General features: G+C 37.9%; 1 protein-coding gene across 8 annotated transcripts in view; it reads left to right on the forward strand.

The window, feature by feature from the left end:
- Window positions 1-12792, forward strand: part of ARHGAP12 (Rho GTPase activating protein 12) — a 110204-nt gene that overhangs the window by 81495 nt on the left and 15917 nt on the right. For all 8 annotated transcript variants that reach the window (XM_060006340.1, XM_060006341.1, XM_060006342.1 and 5 more), the window contains 2 exons: window positions 3755-3816; window positions 7874-7955. In XM_060006340.1, the coding sequence (XP_059862323.1) occupies window positions 3755-3816; window positions 7874-7955 (144 nt within the window). The remainder of the gene's footprint in view (window positions 1-3754; window positions 3817-7873; window positions 7956-12792) is intronic.

Here is a 12792-nt window from a genome sequence, read left to right on the forward strand (position 1 = left end):
TAAAGCCTTTTTTAAAAACATGATTTTAACAATTTTTTATAACACTGGTTCTTTAAACATTTTTTTTAATCGAGGTGAAATCCACATAACATAAAATTAGCCATTAACCACTTTAAAGTATATAGTTCAGTGGCTTTAGTGTATTTAAAATGTGTGTAGCTGTCACTCCTGCCCAGTTTGAGGACACTTTCATCCCCTCAGAGGGAGCCCCCTACCATTAAGCAGTCACTGCCCCTTTCCCCACCTCTCCTCCCCTCTGCATGGCAGCCTCTAGTTTGAAGGTCTGCATGGATCTACCTTCTCTGGAAGTTCTGTCACACTGGTTCTTTTTCAGCATATCACAGGGCAAGGTTACTTACTCTGTAGAGAAAGAATCTTTTTATTACATGATTATAACGTGATTAACTGAAGATAAAGATTTTAATGGGAGGTATTGATTTTGATATATAATAATTATTGGCCAAAACTGGGAAATGCTTATCTTACTAAATGAATGTAAAATCGATTAGAAATTCTGGAGCCTGCAAAGTGATTATGAACCTGTGGAAGTTTTCCCAGATTACTCAATAGAACTGACATTTTATTGTTTTCTTGCCTTAATTAGGATAGGACAATCTTACTACAATATTTTTGGTTAAAATGTAACCATGTTTTGCCAGTTCATATTAAAACATTCCTGCTTATTTTCAACACGAAGTTTCCCTTAGAGTATCGACATATTTAGACTAAGAAATATTCATGTGTGAGTATGGGCAGTTTTTAAAGGACTTAACAAGGTATTTTTATGAAGTTATTTTAGTAAGCTACACAAAAACATTGGTTGACTTTGAATCATGTTAAGTAGAGAAGAGTACACCAAACAGTATGAAATGGTAATCTGCCTAAATTCCGCCCTGAAATCTGCACCTGTATCTGCCTGCTTGTCACTTTTATGTCAAATTCAGAACTTCAGTGTTTAAAAGTTAAAGCTTTATTTTCTCCATCACTGACCTTCTCTTACATTTCTTGGTAGTGTGATAGCACGGCTGCTTTGTTGGTTAATTACTTCAACACACATGTGTTGAGCCCCGGCACCATGCTAGCCGCTGTGCTGGGCGCTGTCATACATGGTGAGCACAGCAGATGTGGTCCCGACGGACAGCCTGACAGTAGGTGGCGAATAAGTAATACGTAATCGTGCTTTGCATTAGGTGCGACGAAGGAAACAACCTGGGGGCTGTCGTCAGTCATTGGAGGGCAGAGGAGCTCCTACCGCAGGGGTCAGGGACGGCTCCTCTAAAGCTTGTCGTTGCAGCTGAGGGCCCCCAGCCACCCAGCTGCTCAAGCTTGGGAGTCCCCCCGATCTTGCCTCTTACCTCCCGTCCTGTCCCCGTCAGTCCTGCCTTCCGAGTCGCTCTCACGTGTGGCCCCTCTTCACCCTCTCAGGCCTCTCCCTGGGCCAGGCCGTCAGCACCTCTTGCATTGATAGGAGTTATCAGAACACTGTTCCGGTGGCACTGCGTCCCCTGTTCCCGCCTTGTCGTTCCGCTGCCCACCCCCCTCTTGCTGCTGCTCTGCTGCGCCCCGTACGCTGAGGGAACCTAAGCCTCGTAGGGATGATGCGCTTCCAGCTTCTGTGCCTTCGCCTGTCCGTCGCTTCTGTGTGGCCGACTCCTGTTGCTCGCTCCTGGGTCAGGGTCTCCGGGAAGCTTCTCTTCCTCCCTGCTCCCCTCTCAGGTGGAGTTAGGTATGCCTTCCTCAGAGCACTTGGACTTTGCACACCGCGTGGTAATGGTCATTGTATTGGTACGTTTGGGACGTGGCACGTTTTGTTCTTATTTTATGTTCACGTTAGAGTGCTTACCGCTTAGAGCAGTAGTGCTTGGGCCTTGGTCCCTGTGAGAATTTCATGGGAGCTCTGGGCCTTTCCCTTGAGTGGTGCATGTACACGCACGATTATGTGCGGTGTTGGTCCAGCCACGACTCAGGTAAGAATCCCTGATCCAGAGCATCTCTTTCCCCCGTAGGCTTTGGCCGTCTGTCACTGCTGCTGTCCCTTCCATTTTTCTTCCTGTTTTGATGCTGGCATTTCCTTCCTGTCTCTGCTTTTTCACCCTGCATAGTTCCAGCTTTGGTGTTTTTTAATAGGCTGTTCCCACCTCCGCCCTTCCAGTTCCTGTGCTCCCATCACCAGCGCCCATCCTCTCAGATTAATGTTACTTAGTTCCTGGATCATTGAAAGTTTTTCTTTCCCTCCCTGCTTCTGATGGTAAATTGGGAAAGTTCTTACTTAACATACTGTGCATACTTACCACCGTGTAATTGATATTTTTATTGAGAGGCAACAGAGAGCTCTTATGAAATGTATCAGACTTGCATATCTAAGGAGATCCAACCTATGCTTTGTGAGAAAATTACAGTAATATGGATATTTCCCAAGTTCCCAGTATAACAAAAGTGAATAACATAATAGTTTGTCAGCTTTGTCTATAGATGTGAGTTATTATCAGACCAGGCAGAACTTTCAGACATTATCTTTTAGACATTAGTGAGAAAATAATGCTATGTTTATCTCTCATACAAGAAAGAGGTTTTTTTCTAATTAAAGTACATTGAGAGAATAGCTGAGGTAAATAGTTAGAAATAAATTCTGAATTGAGACTGTTTTTTCCTGTGTGTGTGTGTATTGTGTGTGTGTGTGTTTTAACTGAAGGAAAATTGGCTGCTTGGTCGTTTTCAGACAGTGCTCACTAACGGCTGATTGCTGTGGGCACAAGCGCATTTTGATTAAATTCATTTGACTATAGAAGGCTAGAGCAATGAGAAAGTGCTTCTTCAGTTCCACCTGGAAGAATTTTAAGATAACATTTAACTCGAGCACAGTGACTTTTGCCTTCCTAGGGTTTGATGATAAAGCTGTGTTGCTGTTTTTTACATCAGCTGACTAATAGATCTAGTTTGTCCAGAGCTCAATTTGCCATCTGATAATATGTTTAATGAAGCAACATATTGAATTCTTTATGCCACATTAAGGCCAGTTCTATGCATAGTGCCACTTACTTTTAAGTAATTTATTAAATACAGTCACTGCGTTTGTTCTACCTACTTATTTTCACATTCTGACAAAGTAGGTTAGTATCTTAAATAATTTCCCGACTACACTGTTCTAAAATGACAGCAAAGTAAACGGTTCCTCTTTTGTGGTATTTATAGCATCGTATCACTTGGTTTGAACAGGAAGTCATAAATCATTTTTCCAGTGCTGATTTGTAGCGTTCATGTGGAAATTTAATTTGATTTTACCTTATGGCTGCTATTCCTTGAGAAGACCAAGTGTTTTTTTGTTTTTGTTTTTCCCGGTACGCGGGCCTCTCACTGTTGCGGCCTCTCCCGTTGCGGAGCACAGGCTCTGGACGCACAGGCTCAGCGGCCATGGCTCACGGGCCCAGCCGCTCCGCGGCATGTGGGATCCTGCCAGACCGGGGCACGAACCCGTGTCCCCTGCATCGGCAGGCGGACTCCCAACCACTGTGCCACCAGGGAAGCCCAGACCAAGTGTTTAATTACAAAAATAACTGAAAAACTTTACGGAAGTATTAGGAAATTATATTCTTAAGGTAGTCTAGAACTAACCGTATTACACACTGACTGATCTTTTCTTTTAAGCTAATATTTAGAGCACCAGATCATTTTGATTCAGTCCTATGTAAGAATTTGGACTTCACTGTCTGTGTGAATGATCTATAAACAGTAATACCTCTGTTCCGTATCATAGGGTCAAGAGAAATACGGATTATTAAATGTAACAAAGATTACTGAAAACGGGAAAAAGGTTCGGTAAGTACACAGATCATTAATGTTCTCACATGTTTCATCTGATCGATATAAATAAAAACTGAATATAATTATATTCTAGTAGAAGTGATTAACAGGTTCAAAGAATTTCAAATGTGTTTTCTGATATGATGGATATAAGATTGTCAGGAAGTAGAGGAAAATTTTTCTTTGTCTTGACCTATTTCTAAAGGTGAGATTAAATTCGGAGGTGATAAGGCGGAGGATTCTGAGCAGGCATTCGCTTTATTAAAATTTTTTTCAATAAGTAATAAATGCACATGGCAAAACACAAACATACACAAAACATGTGGTCAGAAGTCAGTGACCAGCCATCAGTTTCCCTCCCCAGAGGTAACCAGTTATGTCTAGTGAGGTGTACTGTCTTCCTCCAGAGATAGAAAATAGATACATTTACATATGCATAGATTAACTTTTTTAACACAGTCTTTTAACAGTTTATCTTGGAGATGGTGCATTTCATTGCATGTACAGCTGACACATAGTTTTTAACTGCTGCATAGTGGTATGTTGTATGGCTGCATCATAGTTTATTTAACTGTTATTTATTTGCAAGTGTGTCTATTGGTAGACATTTAGGATGTTTCCATTTTTTGCTATTACAAACAGTATTACCCTCAGTGTCTCGCACGGTTCATTTTGCAAGTATGTAGATATGCCTGTAGAACATATTTTATGCAAGTGGAATTGCTAGGCCATATGCAGTTGGACATTTTCGTACAATTCCAAATTGTGCCCTAAGGCCCTCAGTCAGTTCCAACCTCAGGAGCCTTGGATTTCTCCATGCCTTTGCCCATTCAGTACGTTGTCAAACTCTTTGATCTTTGCTAATAGAGATTTGAGAGAAAATGGTGTTTTTACTTGCGTTCCTTTTTAGTGGGGTAGAGTACCACAAGCCATTTATATTTCTTTTTTGTTGTTGTCCTCGAATTATCAGTTTATACCCTTTGTCTCTTTTTCTGTTGGGTTGTTGGTTTTTTTTGGTTAATAAATTAAGGAAATTAACTCTTTGTAAGGTAAGTTCCATTTTCCCCAGTTTTAAAAAACCACTGAAATGCTAGGGTTTTATAGCCAAAGTGAGATCAGTCTGTTGTTTAAGAAAGAGTTTAAAATTTACATGTAGTTGAGTTTTTTAGATTTGCTTTAATTGAACTTTGTCAGATTTTGGTACTTGGAAGTTTTTCTTTTAAGTGCTTTGAAATAGCTTTACAAATACTGCAATTACCTGTTCCTGAAACTGTTCCTTGGTAGAAGTCATGTGAATTGGATCTTTTTTTCTTTTCTCCCTTTTGGGCATATGTAGTGCAGGTAGGTCTTTGGCCACTTTCCCTGTTTTCATTGCTGTCATTTTTCCTGTGATAATTAGTTTTTTAGATTTTCTACTTACTTTGGAATGCTTTTTGGAATACTTCTCCTAAGAATATCATCCATTTCATTATATTCAAATTTATTTATATAGAGCTGAGCACAGTGGTATTTTAATTTCCTGTATTTTAGTGTTTATCAAACATTTTGTTCTGAGGACCTCTTTAAACTCTTAAAAATTATTGGTTAGTGCAAAGAACTTTTGTCTATATAGTTTATCTAGAATTATTTACTGTAAAAAATTAAAACTGAGAAATTTTAAGAACCTCTATTAACTCTTTTAAAACTAATAACCTGTTACATGTTAACATGAATAACATCTTTTATGAAGAAAACCCCCTGTATTTTCTCATGCCGAAAACTTCCATGAGAAGCGTGGCATTGTTTTATGTTTTCAGAAGTCTTTACTATTTGGCTTAATGGAAGACACCTGGATTCTCATCTCTGCTTGCAGTCAGTCTGGTGCAACATATTATTTTGGTTGAAGTATGTAAAGAAAATGCTCCTTTACATAGATAAAGTTGGAAAAGGGAGGACTACTTTAATAGCCTTCTCAGATAATTGTGCGTATTTTTCTGCTACACCAAAACGCCAAAAATGTTAGTTGCAATGAAGATTCTGAAAAACCGTCCTTGAACTTTCAGTACTCAGTTACATTAAAGTCCATGGGCCTGTGTTGCATTGTGAATGAATCTTTACCTATGCATAATTTTGTAGCATCTTGTAGGTCATTTGGAAAATACTGGTTTACTAAGTTTGCCGATTTTTCAAATGTTGGCACATTTTATTTTACAATATCAAAGAATCATAAATCAGTAATATCATCATCAAAGTCACTAAGTTTTAGAATATTGTCAGCCTCACAGTGGCAGATGTGCCAAGTTTTCCAGAATTCTGCTTTCTGTTTGAAAGCTTTGTTATTGTGAACATATACTATCATTTATTTTCCTTGAAATGAAAGGCTCACTTCATTTATTTTTGAGATAACGTCTACCTGCCAAGTAGTCAAGTCTAAATAATCAGTGTATCCGTCAGTTGTTTGTTCAGGAAAAAATTGGTTCCATGAAAAAGGTGTGACTAATTCTACCTGCAACTCAATATTTGGATACTGTCATTCATTCAGTATCCAAATATTCAATATTTGTTCTGAGATACACATTCTACATTTTTTTTTATTTTGAAAATTAAACTCAAAAAGTTTATTTAAAGTGGAAATACATATATATATATTTTAAAGTGGGAATATAGTTTAGCATTTTTCAGCATAGAGAAGTTAGATATTATCTAAAGAAATATAAGATGGAATATAAAATAAATTTACCAATGAAAATAAATCCTTCCAAAATATCTTGAGGTCCACACAAAACAAAATAATAAAATAAAGTGAAAATATAATAAAACGATGACAGAACAGGTACCAAACGTATGTGTCGTATCAGTATAAATAAATGTAAATGCACTATATTCATCTGTTGAAAGAAAAAGGTGCTCAGACTGGAACACAAAGCAAAACCCAGTTCAATATTACATACAAAAGAGACATCTGAAAAACGATTCAGAAAAGTTAAAACAAATAACGCATATCAAAGGCATAAAAAGTAAAGCAGGAATAGGGATCTTAATAGTAGACAGGTTCAACTCAGGGGGAAGGCACTAAGCATCTTTAAAATGATAAAGCACTGTGGATCAGTCCACAGTGAAGATCTCATCATGAGAAATAGCCATTCACTGAGTAAGTAATGTTAATGACCATAAGGAAAACAACAGGAAATAAAAGGAAAAATAGAGATTCAGTAAGAGTAAACTTTATTTCACTTTTCAAGTTCAAGTGGACATAAAAAGTCGTAAAATAATCAAGTAGGTCTAATTGGTAGATATTAAATTCTACATTCTGAGTATGGAGAATAAACCTTCTTTTGAGTGCCTATAAAGTTTTCACAAAACTGGCCATATGTTTGGCTGTAAGGCGAGCCTTAATAAATTCCTGTGGAAGATACATTTGACGTTCGTTTTAGCCTGCCAGCAATTAAATTGCCTTATAACGTAAACACTGGTTACCTCTGGAGAGGCGGTTGAAGGAGAAGAAATGGGGCCTTTTTCTGTATACATTTCTACGTTCAGAGTTTTGATATAGTTTGTGTGTTGATTTTGTAATTTAGGAAAGAGTTTTTAAAAGCCTCATTTTAGTAGTAGTAACCTTAGTTATCAACCAGCATGTGATTTATACGATCTACTGCTTACCTGGTATAGCCTTATTAAGGGAAGGAAGATAACTAAGAGATATAAAACAATCTGTATCTACAGAGGATTAGGTAAGATGAGCATGTTTGTCGAATTTCTAATTGTGAATAAGAATTCTTGCCAAATGCAGTGTGCAGTTCATGTGACTCTAAATTAGTGTCCTTGATCACAGATGTGCTGGATTACCCCCATGTGCACATAGTTAGGTGTGTGGTTATTCTGATAACTTACATCTCTCGTTGACTTCATTAGTTTTGGGACCATAAAATGGTTGTCATTTCCATTAGAATTATATCCCCAGTAAAAACAGTTGGAATGTCAGTATGACTGTAAATTGTGGACAACATTGATAACAGCTAAGTAGGTTTTAAGTTTTTAAATTTGGGGGGAAAACTGGATACGGAGCTTTAATTGGCCGTCTTTATCATTACAGAAAGAACTGGTTGTCTTCTTGGGCCGTGTTGCAGGGTTCATCTTTACTGTTTACCAAAACTCAAGGAAGTAGCACAAGTTGGGCAAGTATTTCTTTTCTTTGGAGGCTTTCTGCATGTAAATTACGTGGGTGGTGTTGCACCTGAACTTCACGAAGTATTCCAGAGTCCTCCCAGCTACCGCTAGCTTGCAAATAAGAGTAAATGAGGTTTCCTTAGTTAAAGATGCATTTTGACTCACAAGAGAAAGAAAAGGGCCACTTAGAAAAGTCTGACTCATATTGTTAAAACCAACCAATTACATTTTATGCATTGAACTGAAAGGTGACCTTACTACTTGGGTATTAGAGAACATATATTTCTTGGTCTGTTTTCAGGATGCCAAAGCTTTCCTGTGTCTGTGACTTGGCTCTTTCAGATGTTTAGTCAGAAAATAAGCAGTCATGTGACAAGCCCCACCTTGAATTGTGATCTGACCCTTGGATACTAGTCAGGTTTCCATGTCTATATATGACATCAGCCAGCTTTGAGAAGAAAAAGAAATGTCACCATTACCTGTGGGACTTTGAAGCTTTTTTGTATATTTGAGTGTTTACTATCGCTACTCCTTGGTTATTTGTAATACAAATACCAAAAATTATAATTTGTGACATATCACAATAGCTAACATTTTTTGAATGCTGAAAATATATTAGGTACTGTTCTAAGTGTAGAGGATGGTATATATATTATCCTCTTAACTCTGGGAGAGTACTGTTTATCATTCCCTCTCCCCCTGTTGGAGATGAGAAAATGAAGTATAAAACAGTTCAGTGCCCCGCTCAAGGTCTTACAGCTACTAAGTGACAGATCTGGGTACCATTTTGGCTCCAGAGTCCATGCTCTGGGTATTTCCAAAAAGGTTTTAAAATGAAATTAATCTAATGTTTTTAGTCTGCTTTATATCCTGCCTTAACCAGTATTTCTTACACTTATGGAGTTGATTTAAAATTAACAGGACCTGTTGACTTTACGTTTGATAAAAGAGAAATCCATTTGTAAAATTCAAGCAAATTTTAGTCCTCTGCGTTTACAGTGCAGCCATGTAACATTGTTCTGAGCCAGGAGTGCCACAGAGCATATTAGTCCTCAAATACTCTGCTATGGCAACCCCCCAGATCTGCTGGATTGAGCATGAATGTGAACTTTCTGGAATGTTTCTTCTCTTTTGCTTCACTGATGCTTTGATTTGCTCTCTGGTCAGCCAGTACGGTGGAACTGACCTGTGATATGCTTTCCAGATTAAAAGACTGAAATTTTTGTTTGACTTGTCTTAAAGTAAATGGATAATTATTTCTCCTTTTTCCCCTGAGGTGAAGCATATGATACTTTTTTGTTTATATTAATGCATTTCTAGAAGAAGATGCAGTTATTTCTTCTTCCTACTTGTGGCTCAACTTTTATTTGACACTGAGTGAAGTGAATGAAAGAAAAGGAATGGAGAAGCAATTAGAGATTAAAATAACAAAAAAGTTCCTGAAGAAAGCTGGATAATGGTCATTTATTTGGTAATTACTGACCCCTAAAGATTGAAGGTTGTGGTATATACAGATAAAGCAAGTACATAGATCATTGTGGTACGTGAGGCATCGTTGAGGTAGGCAGATATGTATGTGATTTAAAGAAAATGAAATTAAAAAAAAAATTGAAGATGTTAAGTGAATACCCTGGCACAGAACCATTAGTACAGTCTGGTTGCATTTTATGTAGGTCTCTTGGGGACCTTACATAATTCAGAACTCATGATTAAAACTAATGCCGACAGAGGGTGTGGGGTATTTCTGTTTATCAGCTAAAGTTGTGTTATAGCATTACCATGTGGTAATAGCAGAAGCGTAGCTTAAAATTCCCTGAGCTAGCCAATTTTGAAATTGGAGAATTCTTAATGGAGTTTTAACTTTAGAGATTCACTCTTTGAATTTTTGCCTTTAAATGAAATTTTATTAATATGTTGTTAATAATACAGTACATTATGGTAGTCATTTCAGGTTGGTATAATTAAATAAAATATAGTCACAAGGTGTTTTATAGTCTTAAAAACTAAACAGATATGATAAAATGCTTGGCTGTACAGTCAATTCTTAATTTTTATTTTATGGCTAATTAAAAAATCTCAAACTGCCTTGCTTTTTCTTCCCATATGTAACACATATTAAGGGAACGAAAACTAATTTAAGTGGCCTAAGTAAAAGCTAGTAAGATTATTCAAATAAAAAGCATGTAAGTGTGTGTAATATATTTTGGCATATACACACTCATGAATATTAAAAATGAAATATGCAAGATGCTTCTTAATTAACCCAGTAATTAGGATTGTTCAAAAAGGTTTGAAAGAATCCTAGCTTTATTTCCCTGCTCGGTCACCAGCTAGATCTTCCGTAGGTAAAATGTTACCCTGTTTATACAGTGAAATCACACCTAACCTGAGGCTAACACATAAGCCCAAAGGACAAAAATCACCTGTAGTGAAAATTTCCCTTGAGCGTCTCTCGGGAAGATGCTGTGAGAAGTCAGTCTCTCGCAGAGCCAGTTTTTTCCTTTGATGTTAGAAGAGATTGCTTTTCCTTCAGTTGGGTTCAGATGGTTTGTTCCGGGGCCATGCTGGAGAAGTATGGTTCTTTACAGATTAGTGTCACACTTGTTGCAAAAACCTATACCGAGATCCCCTGGAAGAAATAGCCAGTTCAGATCTTACAGTTTACTCCAGGGCATATACTCATCGATGGGACGCTGAGTAAATCCATCCATACATTTGAAGCTCTGTTTTTAGAAAACCATTCATGCTTCGTGTTTATTTTTGGTTTCATGGGTAGTAAAAACTGAGTAAATGAAATGTGCATATGCCACGCAGCTCCACTGTAAGATGATTTCACACCGATGCTGTATCATCCAGAAGCCACCGAGCCTTTCCTTCTCCTCGGGATAGGCAGACGCCACTTGTTTTCCGGAAAATATTAGTTACCTCCCAGTTATTGTATCAGTAACTTAAATTATACTTTCTCTTTTCTTACTTCCTTCACCTCATTTGTTCAGCAGACGTAAAAGCCTGCTCTGTTCTGGGCCTGGTGTTAGGCTTCGGGGTTCAGAAGTGAGTAACGTGACCCCCGTCTTCAGAGCTTACACTGTAACAGGGGGACCAGCACGTGCACAGTCACAAGACGACACGACATACACTGTGTTCACTGCAGATTTAAATACTCATATCCCTTGAGTATTTCAAAAGTCACCCCACAGATATTGGTAGTTGTTCAAATTCATTTATACGATGCTTTCAAATTTCTAAAAACAGTGGCTTCTTTGGACCAGATAATACTTTGTTGTGGGGACTGTCTTATGCATTGGGGGGTTCAGCAGGTAACAGCAGCACCCCACCTCCAACTGAAAGCGTCTCCAGACATTGCCAGATGTTCCCAAGTGGCAGAATCGCCTCTGGTTGAGCTCCACTGTCCTAGAGGACGGGGAGGGCAAGCTGGGTGGCAGGGCCTCTCCCGAGAGAGGACGCGGACAGGGACCAGAGGACAAGGCCCGCAGGCCATAGGAGGGGCTCAGGGACTCCTCTCCATTCCCCCAAGGCTTCCATTGTGAGTATACGGGAGAACAAGTTAGCTTAAAGTAAGTTGTATAAAGCATTCATCTTAAAAATAAAACATGAATTTATAGAATAAATTCAGAAGTCAGAAAATACTCTGAGATAAATTCTAGGGCCTTTGAAAAATATTTTGGAGATGCAGCTTGGCCTGTGTTACCTGCTTACGGAGTCCTGTTTTTGTCCTCTCTGGTTCCGTTATGGTTTTCTCTTGTATGTCATTTTGCCATTGTGCACTGTAATGACATCGTCATTTTCTTCCCTTTTCCCATCAAGTCATTCTGCCGGCAGGGCTCAGTCTCTGAGCTCCTGCTCTCGCTGCTTTCTTCTTGGACAAACTCTGTCAGCCGCCGGCCTGCTGTCGCATATGTAAAATCTGCTCCCGTGTCCGCTGTCACTGTATGTTTTCTTGTTGCATGTCCTTTGCCACGGTCGTTCTGTTTTCTTTGCCATGAATGCATTGGAGCGATGATTACAGTAGAGAAAAGCAGGACTAGATTTTGAGAAATAATGGATAACAAACCCGAAATTTTGCCAACCACATTGAAGCATTTTTATAGCATTCCATGTTATGTGATTGTATTGATATTTGTATTTGGTTGCTATAACTTATTTGGTTGGCTACTTATATCTTACCTTATAGCTAACTATCTACAGAACATGTCATGATGACAAGTTAAATTAAGTTGATTTCTATCATTTTGTTAAATGTGTCCATTTAAGTTTTGTGACTTTTGAGATATATCAAATTTGCTCAGAAAGTTTTCTGTGCCCATCATAGCTTTATGATTAATTACATGTCTTTTGAATGACAAAAGGTACTAAGGAAGGCAAAGGCTTTGTAGAATTGTTGAAATTTTTGTTGTGAATTTTATTATGATGCCACTAATAAAATTCCATGAAATACCCTAAATTTTGTTTTGATTCCACTAATAAATTCAATATAACATCCTAAGTTTTGTTTAGTTATAACAAGTATATTATTTAAGTCCACACTGAAAAGATGAAGTAAACGGGAACAGATGAAGTCAAACCGTTTTTTAAATGTGAAACTACGAAGTAGTCATTAATGTTATGAATAGCGGTAAGTTATCACAGGATTGGGGGGTAAGATCCATTTCCAATGACAAACATAATTTGAAAATATTTTAGCAAATGAAATTTCCTGTAACAAATCTTTATGACCTTAAAGATTACAATTCATCAGCCCTTAAAGATTTTAAAACCCCCAAACCCTACACTAACATAGGAATTCTATTTTCTATTCTCAGTTAACAGACTAAACAGAAATTTAAG

The sequence above is a fragment of the Delphinus delphis genome, chromosome 2 (assembly GCF_949987515.2).
Source record: "Delphinus delphis chromosome 2, mDelDel1.2, whole genome shotgun sequence".
Taxonomy (NCBI): Eukaryota; Metazoa; Chordata; class Mammalia; order Artiodactyla; family Delphinidae; genus Delphinus; species Delphinus delphis.